Source organism: Dreissena polymorpha, chromosome 12 (assembly GCF_020536995.1).
Source record: "Dreissena polymorpha isolate Duluth1 chromosome 12, UMN_Dpol_1.0, whole genome shotgun sequence".
Classification (NCBI taxonomy): domain Eukaryota; kingdom Metazoa; phylum Mollusca; class Bivalvia; order Myida; family Dreissenidae; genus Dreissena; species Dreissena polymorpha.
This window is the reverse complement of record NC_068366.1, coordinates 32,798,481-32,814,253: the sequence shown is the minus strand read 5'-3', so window position 1 is coordinate 32,814,253 and position 15,773 is coordinate 32,798,481. Positions and strand designations below refer to the sequence as shown.

Sequence of the window (15,773 nt, the reverse complement as noted above, 5' to 3'; positions counted from 1 at the left end):
TAACGTTGAAATTTGGTTTCCCGATAACGTTCCGAAAAAAACGTTGTTAGAACGTTACAGGAACGTTACACTTTTAAAGTCCACCAATATATCCTAGGATCGTAAAAAATACTGTTCAAATGTGACTTTCATAACATCTATTTCACACAACTAAAATAAGTTACAAATACTGATAGTTTTATTTTTGTTACAACGTTCTGGGAACGTTCTGTGTGATCATAACCTAAATAGAACTTAAGCGTAACGTTATTTGAACGTTACGTGCTAGCTGGGTTGTTTGTGTATAATTTAGAATCTGAGTTTTAAATAATACAAAACTGAACGGAGTATTGCATGCTCGTTTAATGAATATTGCATTGTATCAATAGTAAGCCTATATACTGGTCATCGCATTAACACATTTTAAAATAGTTTTTATGATAAGAAAGTATTTGTGTCTTTATATAAAATAGTGAATATAGAAATTTAACTTACTGAGTCTCATACTGGATAATATTTCTTCATAATGGCCATTGTATAGGCATTAGGTATTTGCTATATCTATTCAGATAAACCAACGCATATGCGTGTTCCTATAGTGAACAGTCTACAAAAAAAGTTAAGATAAACGATAACCCTTCATTTTTTTTTTTAATATATGGAAATATAAAATAAAACAATGAGTGACACAAATATCTAAGTAAAAACATCAAACACACAAATATGTTTAAATTTAACACTCACTATCTTTATAAAAACATAGCTATTTATATGCTTGGGTCTTTAAAACTTTTATCCAAAGCAAGGGTCAAACATTCCTTTTATTGTTGTTTTAGGTGTTCTTGTAAGATTCATTTATAAGAGACTTGAAATAACATTAGGTTTTATTCTCAGAGTGAATAAGTTCAAACCAGGGCTTCAAATAAACCTAATAGTGTTTCGATTCTTTAGAATGCCACCCGACAGAAAAAGTCCTGACAGCATCCAGACTTTCTTTTATTAATTGTATTGTTCCGATAAACAATATTCAACTTAGGCTTAAAAAAACAGCAGATTATAATAAATATGTAATTGTGTATAATCAGAAGAAAATGCTATAATTATTAATTTCAAGAATGATAAACTTACTGATATTCAACAGGCATAATGAGTATTTATAGTTGCCATAGTTGTATAAAATTGCGCTTAAATTGACTTTTTTATTGGTGAACAACACTTAACAACAAAAGAGCAGACAACTAGGGTATTATGTGCATTGCATAATCTTGTAAATGGAGGATATATATTTGGGTTGTTTTGTTACAAAGCTTATTGTGAATAAGTTTATATCAATCATATTACTCCGGATGTGGCCAGTTTTGTCCGTCAATAGGGTCAATAGTTGAATAATCATGCTGAAGAAAAGAATACGGGGATATACACCAACTATTTAACATCTGGGTCATGTATTTGCATCATTATTATAATTATAATATTATCATGTATGAATAATTTGGTTCACTTAATGCGTAACTCCACCTATTTGCGTAGTTGTAGCATTTGGTAAGAATTTCGTGCTTACCGGCGACAGCAGAACAATATCATCACCAGTTAAAGGCCGCATATTGTCAGATCCCATTTTCACTGTTAGAGTTCATTCATAACGTCATTCACAAAACGGTATAGTACACAAGAGCTCCATTTACTTGTGAAAATTGAATGGCAGTGACAGATCACCAATTGCGAATACTCTACTTGAGCAACCACAAAATATATTGTGTATTATTCTGAGAAGCTGACTTAGGATACCACGTTTGTGCAGCTTTTATATGACATTTTAAACCCGCACCTTATGGAAGGAAGATCATCCATTTAGATGACAGCCATGCAAGTCGCTGCTACGCTGCCAGCGTATGAATATCAATGTACAATGATAAAATGAAACTTAAAACAACCAAAACAGATAACTTGTTTTTTTACACCATGAAAATGGCGTTTTGATAACTATCGAAACAATGTTACATATGAAAAACAGTGATGTATGCAAGCATTCACATTAAGCGTTTTATGTGCTCAAAGATAAATAAAACATCAATGTTCATTTAAGCAACTTGTATTTCACTTCTCTGTTTAAACAATGTTTTTTTTTAATTTTGAAGACGGTAGTTGAAATGAAAATTATTTGGAGGCGGCATCAACATACTTAAACAATATCCTGGAAAGAGAAAAATATTGCATTTGAATATCAACCGTGCTTTCGTTTTGACAACTGACGACAGAAATGATTCGTTTTACGATGTGAATCTAAATTAAGTTTTAGTGTAGATTCGTTCATACGACACAAATACACTATTTTGTTTTACGGATCATTTCTGCTAAGAGGACTGGGTGAGTCATGTAAAATATGGAATATAATATGATTTTTTTAATGAACAACTGGTAGCAAGATGATTTGCAGATACTTGGCCTGTAACCACATTTTAACTAACTCGTTTGACCTGTTAATTCTTTTCAGCGTAATACAACAGTGAAAGATGCCCATAATCTCACTTTAATACCCGGAAATACACGCGCAAATTATTATGATCCGCACAATATACAGTGATATAAAACAACAACAACAACGACAACAGCGATGAGTGCTTCAAAAGTATCAGATTCAGAATCGAAAGACAAAGATTCTGAGACAGTTGACGACCTAAATCCTGAAAAGGTATGTATTGGATTTTTAAATTGATGGATATGTAAGACATTGATATACAATTTTGTTATTATGATCAGAATATCATTGCAACTTGAAACGACATTCGTACCCTGTGCAATTCGACCTAAAAATGAATTTCCAACCACTATGTACGCGATCGAGGTATGATAAACCATAGCAAAAATAAACAAATCATTTTTATGAACTGTGTAAACTTGGTATGCTCAGGATTACTCTATTAAAATTTAGATATGTAATCAATAGTCATCTCTGAAATAGCATTTTTGCGGGATGTGTTGAATTGAAACAATGAAAAGGACATTTGCCAAATGATTCAGTCACAAGTTATTTATTACAGTGTCCGACAAATCCATTGCCGGGAGCCCGGGGGCTGCCCAAAATTTTTTATCGGGCTTCTGAAATTTTCCAGCTGATGCCCGCCGGGCTACTATAAATCTATAAGAGCGGTAGCCCGGTTTATTGACAGACATACGTAGAAAAAACACGCTGACCATGTGTTTGTACACTGTGTTTTTCTTATAACCCGATATCAAAGTGCAATTAATTATCTAATCAGTCACCGATCACTTGCGGTAATGTCGATTGTAAACAGTAACAGTGTATTTTAATCATCCAATCAGAATCAACATTTGTCGTCTGCTAATAATATAATGAGAGCCGGTTGGATAGTTAACGCACATGATGCAACGTCATTTCGCAATTTGGAATTCTTTGTTAACCGCAACAATGAGTAATAGCAACAACGTTTTTGATGTCGTTAAATATCCAAGGACGCCGAACATTAAAATATCAAAACAATAGCGGATTCTTCAAAACGGTAAAGAAACCGAAAATGAATATTAATTCCAACGGTGTGAACGCGGTTAATACCTGCTAATTAGTTTGCATTGTCAATTAATAATTGGATTAATCGACTGTTAATCGATAATCCCATATATGTCGATTTATATTTTTTAAACCAAATTATGGGTGGGTAATATAGACGATAAGAGTCAGAAACACAGACGTTTGAAATTTTCAAAAGTGTCAAATGAATTTCGGCATATGGTTCTATTTAAAACTATGATGAAATAAGCTCCCAATCAGGACCGTTGTATTGCAACATGCGTAAATCACCTGACATGGTTTGCACGTGTCGTGTACAGCTATTTTATGTTACAAATTATACATTAAATAAATGAATTTCTTTGTCCAGATAAAAAGCGCGCAAAAATTGGCGTGGGTGAATTTATTTGTAAATAAAAATTTCGTAGCGGTTACAACATTGAGATAATTAAATTTCCATTAAAAGTTTCGTTGTGAATTTTAACTAAAGTACCGGGGTATCTCGCGAATTATTTGGCATTGACATTTCCTCTTTATAAAATATAATGTAAACAAGCTGTATCGTTACCGTTACGCTGTATCAGTTCCTTCATTATTGGAACAATTATTGTATTGTATACTGACTGCACACAAGTGTCGTAACATACGGATGCAATACGTAAATTCGGACAGTACTTAAAGTCGGACACAAGTAAATAAATAATTTAATACTCTCTTGATTTCTTTGAAACTCGGTATTTGTTGTTAAAAAGGGCAATGGCATTGATTAACACCATAAGAGTCAATAGTATTGATCATCTAAACGCTTTATTTGCGTTTCCGACTTTACGTACTGTCCGAATTAAAGTACGCATACATGTGCACATACATGTAATATCTACATGTAGTATATGATTTTCTTTTGTACATTTACGTACGGTGCCTGTACTGTAACATTAATTTATGATGTTGACTGTGTACATCAGACTACTTGCTGTATTATATATATGTATGTATACAACTATACATATTATGTATATGTAAATGAAGAAATAAAATAAAGATGAAAACTTGCCTCTAATTATTTTGTAGGTAAATTTTATGGGCTACCAAATATTTGTATTGGTAGCCCAGTGGGCTACCTGAAAAATAAGAAATTTTTCGGACACTGTTTATTATATTCATAATGAATGATTGTTGTATGTTGTTTAATTTATAAATTGTTAGGTTCATTCGGCAAACAAGTGGGAGGCTGTAGACCTTGGGGATGATGATCGCAAAAAGAAGTTTTTAAAGCTTATGGGAGCTGCAAAGGTGAGTCATGGACTTCAGCCACAGTTGTACAAACATATAAACCCTGTATAACAGTTCTTTTTTAACAATTAGTTCATTTATGCTGAAATATCAATTTTTTATATAGCAGTACCAGTGCTCCAGCTAGGCCTAAATTGAAGGGCGCCGCGTCCTGCCCTCCCGAACCTCCGCCCTGCCCCCCCGAACCCCCGCCCTGCCCCCCCCCCCCCTCTCAAAAAAAAAAAATTTTTTTTTTTTTTTTTTTTTTACATATGATAATTCATAAATCTCTTATTTCAGTGTAATTATTTTAATCCTCATTGTAGACATTATATTTGAATGGTTTAATAATAATGGGAATAATACAATTATTTATAACATATAAATTAACATGCAATAGGAAGCATTCCAGAAACACCTGCGCGCTCGAACGTGCCCTTTTCACAAAATACTGCGCGTCGAAAGTGCCCTTTTGACAATATTCTGCGCGTCGAAAGTGCCCTTTTGACAAAAAAGCCCCCCTGCCCTTTTCAAATCCTAGCTGGAGCACTGCAGTACATTTGTAATAAATTATAAATATATTTTAGCTGTGAATGTTGCAATATTTGGATGCTTTCCCTGCGTTTATTTTTGTAGAAAAATATTTTCCTGTTCAATTATTCTAATGTGGCTGCAATCATGAAAGCCCAAAGCACTGTCATATTTCAATCGATTCTTAAAATAAGATCCATGCACCCTTAACCTATTATAACAACATTTTCTGGGTAGAAGTAGTAGTGCTTGTTTCTAGTGGAGATCACTGGAAGAACTTTTGCAAATCCTTGTACGTAATTATATAATCTTAACATGCCCTCATAAGAACATGATATGATAAGAAAATCGTAACATTTCAAAATTGGTCATTTGCTTTCAAGGACATCAACTCAGAATGATTTTCATATCATTGTAATATTAATTTAAAATGTTTGTTGTCTGTATATTTTTCTTCATATTGTACTGTATAAGATGAAAATTACTGCAGGCGATGATTTGGACAAATTAAGAAATTCACAATATTCTTTAGCTTTACGATTGACTAGAACGCATATTTGCATACATATTATTGTTTGAAAACGAAAAAAAGGGCAATGTCAAAATGACTTTTTTACCGGCTTAAATGGCATTTTTTTACCGTCTTAAATGGCATTTCAATATTTTACTCTTGAAAAATGCACTCCCATTTGCAGACTAGCAATAGATGAATCAAGCTCCCTCTTCAAAATTGTTAACTGGCCATAGCAATCTGATGTGTAGCATTGTACATCCCTGGAACTGATTTACTTGGACAAGAACGATGTTAGAAAAGTCTTCAAGTGTACACTTACACTGTCACTTTGAATTGTATTTTCTTGCAGCAAGAGCACAGAGGCAGGTTTGTGATTGGTGACAAGGAACCTGTGCATGCACATACCAGGGACAGTAAGTTTGTGTTTTTGAGGAATACATGTATATGCCACAATCATACGAATTGGTAAAATGCTGATCTAAGTATTTTATCAGACCTTTTAACATATACCTGTATATAAAAGATTAAGTATAAGTTATACATATTTCTGTAGCAATTCAAAACCAATTAAAGTTTTTTTTAAATAGGAAAATTTCATGGTGTTCATTATGTTGAACACTGCTTTTTTTAACTTGTAGGGACCTGATAAGACACTTTAAACCTATACAGAGGAAGTTTAAAATAGTGATTATTTCTTTTGTGTACTAAAATTGAAAATTCTGCATGCCAGTACAACACAAGTTTTTAAGAACATATACCTGTATATGAAGGGTTGAAAATGTTGAGATGTCTGTTTGCAGTTAGCTTGAGGTTTTTAGGATGAATAAGTAGGCACAATTGTAGTCCTGAATTAAGATTACAGCTTGATTGCGCCTTTTGTCAAAATTTACCTTTCTTGATTAGAATTCTTCGCATTTTGAATATCTTATCTTGTTGGTTTTGAATATATTATCTGGTTTAATAGAGAAAAAAATGTAGCCAATTGAACGTTTATTCAACTGTATTTGCTTAGTGGCAGCCAATGACTTATTTTATACTTCTGTTGACAGATAAAGAGACTGAAGAAATCAACAAGCATCTGGAAGAACAGTTCAAGCAAACGTTTGAGCATCGGGTCACCAGGCATTCACACAAAGGGCTTGGGTTTGCAGATGGAGAGTCAAACTCGTCTTCAAGTGGCCTCGACAGTAAAACTGATAAAGATAATGATAGCTTGGAAGAAAAACAATCAGAAAAATGTGAAAAGAACACAAGTGAGGATGTTAATAAAAAGCGTCAACATGATGAGGCTGCTGAAAAGACTGAAACTCCTCCCAAAAAGCCCAAGATGATCATGAATTTTGTAAAATCTAGCGATTCAAACTAGTGTAGAATGCAGGGAAAAAAAGCAGTACTAGTATATGAATTTTATGAATTGTGCATCATATTTCATCCCATCATTTAGGATTGGATATACCATTGTTTGACTTGCATTTTATTATTAAAATGACAAAATGTAGTCTGTCTTGATATTAATTTTTCTTCTTAAATATTCTTTAAAAAAGGGATTTCTGATTTTCACAACATTGGATAGGTTAATCTAGATTAAGGAAATGATGTGTTAATTTCACTTCTGATTTGGTCAATGGAAGGTTGAATGTTATGCTTTTGAACTATTACCACTTCCTTGAGTAAGACTGTTTTAATACGTTTATACAAATGTCATTTAGCACAAAGTGGATGATGATCTTTACGGGATTTGTTGTCAGATTGTAAAAATTACATTTTAAAAGCGTCTTGTCAAACATTAAACAAATAAAACAACACTTTTATTATATAAGGGAGCGAAATGGCAATAATCACCTAGACTCGTAATGAAAATACAGTTTCGGTTATGAAAAATGATGATTTGTTGTTGATAAATCAATAAATTATACATGTGGGTTTCTGATGTAAAGAATATAACGCAAGCATCTTATGACAGTTTTGGCAGCTTTTTAATCCAAAAGACACCGTTTCAAGCCCAGATAGGGAACAACATTTCTCTTTTATTTTTGTTCTTGTTAATTTATTGGAGCTCAAGAATTGTTCAAATCTGAAAAGTCCTTTTAACTAACTTCACTTTTTGTACGACTAGAATTACTATTTTAAATTGATTTTCTACATCATAATACAAGGTATATATCACGATAGGATTGAAACATCCTAAAGCAACTTGAGAAGGGAATGTTTATGAGTAATGATTTTTGAATAATTATTTTTGCTCTTGTTTGAAGGACAGCTGCGACAGATGCAGAAAAAGTAAAGTGGTGCTTTATGAACAGTTCTAATTTTTTTCCCAAGTTGTACCTGTGTCAGGATTATCATGGATTTTACTGGAACTGTTGCAAGAAGATTAACAAAAATATCACAACTTAAAGTGAGAGATAAGCATATAGATAAGAATTTTTTTTGGGGGGGGGATGTGTGGAATTTATTGACCTTGATTATTGATGACTTGTTTAGTATTTTTTGTTACTGCTTGATACCTCAGGAACTAATGATGCACCTGGACATATTTTTAAGTAATAGTGTTTTGAATTTTCCGATTTTTGTCCGATATTACATTAGAAGTAGGAAATTTACAATTGTGTACATCTCTGGAACTAATAAAGCAACTTCAATGACATTTTTAGGCAGTTACCCTACCATGGTTTGATGCACACATTACGTAATTTTGTTTCTTCCTGTCCAGACAATCAGCCGGTACATTGACAAAAGGCATTATCAAGAAGCATTGATCACATCAGTTATATGAGCGGCACTCTGGCAAAATAGAGTTAATGGAAAAGTGCAGTGTTGTCTCAGATAAGCCTGTGCAATCCGCACAGGGACAAAAAAAATTCCATTCTAATCAGAAAGTGTCGTCCCTGATTAGCCTGTGTGGACTGCGTGGGCTAATCTGGGATGACTTTAGACTACAAACCTGCATTAAGCACTGTTTTTCCAGGGCAATACTTATATTCTTGTTACGATGTACATGTACAGCAGCATCAACAAGAAGTCACAGAAATACTGTTAGACTAGAATTGGTGAAAATTGTTCTGCATGAAAGTCTTACCCTTTTCCAAGTCAGTCTTCCATGAGAATTAAATGCAATAACAACAAGATAATTATTGTTCGTCATTGTTGTAGATCTTTGAAGGGCTTTTCAGATGCATCATCTTGAAATATAAGGCTTCTTTCCTATATTTACTCAATGTGTCAAAAATTGTGACCGATAGCACTAAAACAGTTGTCATATATTGAGGGCTTGCGGATTCAATTTACTCCCAATTATTGTCACATGACTTCCTAACTAGGAAACACGGAAGTTCTAGGACTTAAAAAAATACAGATAAAAAGCTAAGAAAAATAGAAAAAGATTCCTCAATTAAATGATTAAGCATATGAACACCTTATAACAAACAACTTACTGAAGTCTGAATTTCTTGTTTAATTTCAATTTTGAAATGTTCAGGATTAGTATTGTGCAGTCCAGTCAAAACTTCAAATGTTATGAGGCTAACTTTCATAGTAAATTTATCAGAGAGTTTATTCTTTATTTTTGTTTTCAAAAGTAAATGCAACTAATTTATACTTTAATTTTGTCAGATTTCTGTCTGTCAGTCTGCAATATGTAAAATATAACAAACAAACTAGCATTTTACGCATTTAATAAACATAAGGGTATTATCAATAAAATTGGCCAAATACTGCCTATTAACAAAATAGTTCAAATTGATGAAAATGATAAAAGTTGTTGATATTGTGTTCAAAACTATACACACTATAACAACCAAGATAGGCAAATCCTTTGGATCAAGTTTTGAATGATATAACAATGGCTTAAACCTTGAGGCAGATATTTCAAAAAACAATATTTGTAGCAGATTTAAAAGATTTAATGAGCTGCCAAGAATATTGATAAATTTCACACATTTATGCAATTTAACACATTTGTAGAAAAGCATTTGCCAACTTTGGTCAATGAAAAAGTGACAGTTAATCAAATCAACAAAAATAAATGCAATCTTTAACAACTCTTCACAGAAAAATGACCACAGGCATTATTTTTCTGATGACCAAATTATTAATAATAATCATAAACTATACAAACAGTTGGTATACATTTTAATCACACTATTTTATGTTAAATTACAAATCCTCTAAAGATGACATACTTAAGATATAAATGACATTTTCTTTCTCCTTGTAAACTGTTTTAAGCAATAAACCGTCCATCCAAAATAGTAATGATATTTATTACACCAAACATGTCCAGGTACATGTAGATCAAATCAAAACAGAACATAATTCTCACAATGATGTTATTTCTTGAGGCTTCCACTGTAAAATACGTTTTCAAAATTCAAATTTGTTTGGTTGTGTTTTCAAAACTATCTTTTGACTCTCACTTAAATTAAAACATACCAATGAAATCAGTTGACAAGCAAATTGAGTATAATGCATCATTTGTATCAGATACATTGTACTTGAGTTAAATGATGAAGTCCTCATCCAATTAATAGCTTTACATTTGAGCCAGCCCTAAGAAAAGAGGGCTTTATACAAATGTGTAAAGTTTCATCCCGTATTAGCCTGCGCAGTCCCCACAAGCTAATCTGAGAAAACACTTTCAGCCTAGACTGTGTTTTTGGAATGGAGAGAACTGCACAGGCTAATCTGGGATGATACTTTACGCACATGCCTTAAGCTCCATTTTCCCAAAGCTTTGCTCATTTACAGTAGACTATAAATATAAATCTTGCAAAATAGTCTAATCACACATGGCTAGTAAAAATCTTTGTATAAAAATTCATGTTGGAGTCAACAGCACTTTGAATACACAATAAGGTCAATAACTACGTTCCTTTGTTAACCTTAAATAAATGACCAGAAGTAATCAAAATGATGAAAAAAAGTGAATAATTAATGGAAATACGCTTGCCGTGTGAAACTAAAATTAAATGAAACCAAACAAATATTAAAATCAAATGGCATGCATTTCTATTGATTGTTATTGTCAGATATGCTATCTACCCGGGGCTACATATTAGTATTATTACCAATACAGTTTCTATTAGTACACTCTTTTCATAGCATTTTCATAAATAAAATAAAAATGTTATTTTTAAATCTATAAGGACAAGTACATAATTTAACACTTTGCCAAAAAGCAAACGTCAGGCTATCTTGAAACTAAAACATAATTATGGTTATTCCATGGTACTAGATCCTTCATCTTGATACCAACATGTATTCATTTTGAAATTCACTGGTATTATTGATTACACTGTTAGTAACTGATGGTGCATGGGATATACACCCTCAGTAATTTCATACCATACGATAGCGAAGCTTGAGTATAGTATGAAAGTACTGAGGGTGTATATCCCATACACCATCAGTTACTAACTAACGATTATATCTCAACTGACTACTCGATTACTCAGGGTGTATGGAAATTACTCGGGTGTATGGAAAATACACCATGGGCACGTGACCGCTCAAAGCCAATCGGATAAGGTCATTTTTGAAGGAGGTAAGATATAAGATGTCATTTTTTTAATCCAAGCAGGACATAAATTCACATACTTGACCATTGGAAGTGCACTTTACAGTGTTTTAATGTGGACATCATAACAAAAACTATATATGTTCACAGTATTTAAATTCCCATTGTTTTATTTGATAGGACAATTTAGTTATAATTGAAGTCTGATCAATCCAGTTCATATAGAATTAGCACACAATACCTAGGAAGCATTAAATGGTAATGTTTAATTCATGATGTTGAAATATTATAAGGTGTAATATTTTAACATTTTGAAAACAATGTCAATGGAAGTAAATGAATTCAAAATTATAACCTATAGGAAAGTACATTCAGATTCAAAATAATAGTTCATTTGACATATGTTGTCAGTAAACTAACAAGAGGTACACAATTGGAAGAAAAGGGCATTGAAATACTGCATAAGGAATAAAGGTTTCAAGTACGCTCTGGTGGCCATGTATTGGTCACGAACATTTTTGAAAATAGTTAAATGAAGAACCAGGAACATTATTTAAGAAGAACCTTTAGAGGTATCGTTGTTTATCAGTTGATAAACATGATAAGAACTTTTCATGTGTAGGAATACAGCAACATGGGAGCCAGAATTGATTTAAAGGCCTACATCAGAATTGTTTATTGACCGACTCATGAAAAGTTATACACACAAATTTTTCATCTTAACATGAGCTATATTTTACCATTTTGTGTTCAGATTCGGTACATTGTGTAACTATTTCTTTTATGTCTATGAGTAATTTTACAACGCTCTTGCATCATGTCATTCTTTGTCTTCATGATACCAGTGTCCCACTAATTGTTTTGTAGCAGGGTCATTATAAAGACAACAGCCTTTTAAGACATGAAAGTAATTGTTATCCAACTGATACTAATATGTCACTTGTGTTTTACGTTTTGACAGTGAAGTATAAAGTGAATATTCACAATAAATAAATGCAAACATGTGCAAATATCTGCACATGGGTAACAAACAAATGAGGGTATGCTATTTTTATACAGTTCATTAGAAACAGTAAAGTATTCTCCTGAGTCACTTTAACATGATTTTTTGGTAAACAGGAACAAAATTATGAATGCCTTTATGCACGAGGTGTAATGTAAAGACTTTGGCACAAAAGTGCAAGCAATATGGACAGAAGACATGAATTGATACCAATAACTGTACAAGTAACTTTATATAACACGATATTTCCTGAAAAATTTGACACATTACGGAATAAATAATGATATATTTCTAATTTGTAGGTTGAGTTATAGATATTTGCATATGAATACTAAGTTTAAGTCTTTATAGTTAGCCAAAATTGTACGTTCTGTTTGTGATAGCGCCTTTTTTAAGTTTTAACAGACAAATTAAAACGTTGATACAGAATGCACCAACATGTTTGGTCAATAAAATGAAGAGGACAAAAATTAATCTACTCCAAAGGAGAGACCATTATGATCAGAAGCACAATGGTCTGCAGAATAAATCCATAGATCAGACTCCCAAGATGCCAATAAAGTTGTACAAGAACAATGCATATGCACCTTGTTCAGGGAAAATGGGGCTTAATGCATGTGCCTTAAGTGTCATTCCAGATTACACAGTGCAGTCCACTGATCATGTACCACACATTCTGTCTAAACTGGATTTTTCCTAAGAAGAGTCTTTCTTAAAACAAAATATACCATAAAAGCGGAGAATGTCATCCTTGATTAGCCTGCGGAGACTGCACAGGCTAACCTGGGACAACACTTTACACACATGCATTAAGCTTTGTTTTCCCACAGCCAGGCTCACATGGACCTTGAGCAATCATACACATTGTAATCACACAGATTACATAAATGAGCTGTGCTCTGTGAAAAGGGGGTTTAATGCATATGCGTAAAGTGCCTTCCCAGATTAGCAGGTGCAGTCCTCACAGGCTAATCAGGGACAACACTTTCCACTTTTATGGCATTTTTCGTTAAAAGAAAGTCTCTTCTTAGCAAAAATCCAGTTTAGGTGGAAAGTGTCGTCCCTGATTAGCCTGTGCGTACTGCACAGGCTAATCAAGGATGACACTTTACGCACATGCATTAAACCCCCTTTTCACAGAGCATGGCCAAAATATACTTGACACATGAAAACGCTAATACATGTACATTCACAAACTGATTGTTTAAAAAACACATTATATTTGGACAATAATCACAGCAGAAAAAAACAAGCCTATCTGGACGGGAGAGTATGAACACACTTATCTGCTACACAGCAGTCTTTTAAATAATTTTCCCATTCATTGGCTTTGCATGCCAACAAGGCCATGCTTGATGATAAGCTGAGTTTAAATAATGCTGAAGCTTCAAACATATAAAACACTTTAACTTATTATTTCACTCGAGTCCTGTTTTCGTGAAAACTTCGTAGATGGGTCACAGTTCTATCTGTCAGTCAAATGCAGCATGTCAAAGTAATGATGTCGAAAAATACCCATTATTACGTGAACCTTGCATTAGACAGCTGAATATTGGTCGCCAGTTGTATATCAACTTAGTTTATGAAGCAGAATGTTTCAGTTTTATCACTAGCAACCAGTCATCAGCTCTTGAGGCTATAAAACACTTATAGGCAGCAAAACCTTTTTCTTTGATCATTTTTTTTTTAAATACACTTTAATAACAGCAGTTTGATCACATTCAGCAAACCTGAAATGATGTTCACTTTAGTTTTCAAGATGATATCTCTCTGTTTTGCATTATTTTTTCGAAGGATTTCCTTTTGTAGTGGGTCTAGACTGTGTGTTTAGTTTGTTAGGTGTGGGAGTGGCTGTGGCCCGTAAGCCCATGGGTGTGCCTGCAGTGTTCCTAAGGGGTTGGGGGGTAGCCCGGGGTTGACTGGCCCCACTGGAGGTCACCTTGCTTTGCATGGGTGACCGGGTATTGTTGGCCCGCGGGGTTGTACTCGGAATCTTCAGGGAGTTCCCTGTTGTCTTTGGAATGCTTCCTGTTGACGACCGACCAACTGAACCTCTGTTTGAGCTCTACAAAGGAATACTGGATATTCAATGTTAAATAGAAATTCATTGGCGGCTTAACATCCCCAAAAGAAGTTGAACTTTTAAATAAGTGCAAAAACGTTCCTTTTCTTGCAATATGCAAAAGAATTAAGACTGAAGGTTCAAAGTATATAATTTATTTTTAGAAATAATGATGATAATATTCATTTGTTTCTTATATATTTCATATTATTCAATACACAGTATTCCAGATAAATACATCTTATATTCAACAATTGATATAGTCATATAACAACAATTACGGGACAACACAAGCACACAAAACTGACGAAAAGATCTAACATCCCTAGAAAAAGCAGCCCACCTGTCGCCATTAATGTTTGCTATGGCATAATGGATATGGTGTCCATCTAGCAACAGATAGGTCATGGGTAAGATCCCCACTGCCAGAGCGTTCTTTAAAACTCCCTTATGTATCAAGCGCTGGTTTTACCCAGGAAATGGACTTGAGATCATTTCAATAAGCCTTAGACTCTCAATGCAATCAAGCTGAAATAAATAGGTTTAAATCTAAGCCCACCTTTCCTTCTGAGCCAGGTTTCTTGGTTCCCCCTGACCCCGTCCTCTCTGTGGAGTGGTCTGCCTCGTTGTTATTGGCCTCGTTATGTCCCTCCTCGGACGGTCCTGAGATGACCCCGTTTATTGCACTGTTGTCGTTGTCAGCCACATCTCTCTCTTGTTTTATGTCGTCCTTCCATTCCCTCATCAGTTTCAAGACATTGGTTGACTTACTTTCGCTGTCACCCTAATTTTGACAAAAGTGGACATAATTTTCCAATGATATATTGCCACATTATAATTACCAGTACTGGGGCCTAATCCCTGCCTAAGAAACATAGATATGTTAATGACTCAGACTGATCATTTTAATTTAAAGGTCACAGAATGACATTCAATGATCTTGTTGTAAGTCCTTATCTGTTAATGTTATATTTCTTTGAAAGTCCATACACCATAACAGACAAGGGTTGTAATTTGCACATTCCCATAACTGTTTCATTGTTATTCATCAGGGCTTGTTAAGACACTGTTTCATATTGTAAGTCAACATTTTCTGTCTCTCAAGTTATAATATCAAGAATTCAGGCCTCTTCTTCCACACTGCTACTACAAGACTGCCTACAAGGGTCCATTTGAAAATACACATATATCTTTGTTAGAAGATAATCTTTGTGTTGAGTTTTCTAAATTTTATACTGATGTACCGGTATGATATTAGAACAAAATTAGGTCTGTAAATGCACACTGCTATTATGTTGAACAAGGGACAAAATTGTCACAAAACCAGGTTTTCATTGTGAAAAAAAAATGTGATAAAGGGAGAAAACT

At 33.7% G+C, this 15,773-nt stretch overlaps 2 protein-coding genes across 4 annotated transcripts in view; one reads left to right on the top strand and one right to left on the bottom strand.

Annotated features, from left to right (window-relative positions):
- The first annotated feature begins 2,563 nt into the window (after positions 1-2,563).
- Positions 2,564-7,709, top strand: LOC127854164 (small acidic protein-like). Its single transcript, XM_052389159.1, has 4 exons — positions 2,564-2,671; positions 4,715-4,801; positions 6,175-6,238; positions 6,875-7,709. Exons 1-4 carry the CDS (start codon positions 2,594-2,596, stop codon positions 7,189-7,191), a joined length of 546 nt encoding a protein of 181 aa, XP_052245119.1. The 5' UTR covers positions 2,564-2,593; the 3' UTR covers positions 7,192-7,709.
- A 1,792-nt stretch (positions 7,710-9,501) lies between these two features.
- LOC127853400 (serine/threonine-protein kinase 33-like) overlaps positions 9,502-15,773 on the bottom strand; it is a 64,848-nt gene continuing 58,576 nt past the window's right edge. For all 3 annotated transcript variants that reach the window (XM_052387915.1, XM_052387913.1, XM_052387914.1), the window contains 2 exons: positions 14,965-15,189; positions 9,502-14,408 (listed from right to left, as the gene is read on the bottom strand). In XM_052387915.1, the coding sequence (XP_052243875.1) occupies positions 14,124-14,408; positions 14,965-15,189 (510 nt within the window). In that variant the 3' untranslated portion in view covers positions 9,502-14,123. The remainder of the gene's footprint in view (positions 14,409-14,964; positions 15,190-15,773) is intronic.

Excerpts from the sequence above, each read along its gene's own strand:
- LOC127854164 (XM_052389159.1), top strand. The coding sequence starts at position 2,594 with ATGAGTGCTTCAAAAGTATCAGATTCAGAATCGAAAGACAAAGATTCT. Across the intron at positions 4,802-6,174 it reads AGCTTATGGGAGCTGCAAAG|CAAGAGCACAGAGGCAGGTT; the intron begins GTGAGTCATGGA and ends ATTTTCTTGCAG. Across the intron at positions 6,239-6,874 it reads GCATGCACATACCAGGGACA|ATAAAGAGACTGAAGAAATC; the intron begins GTAAGTTTGTGT and ends TTCTGTTGACAG.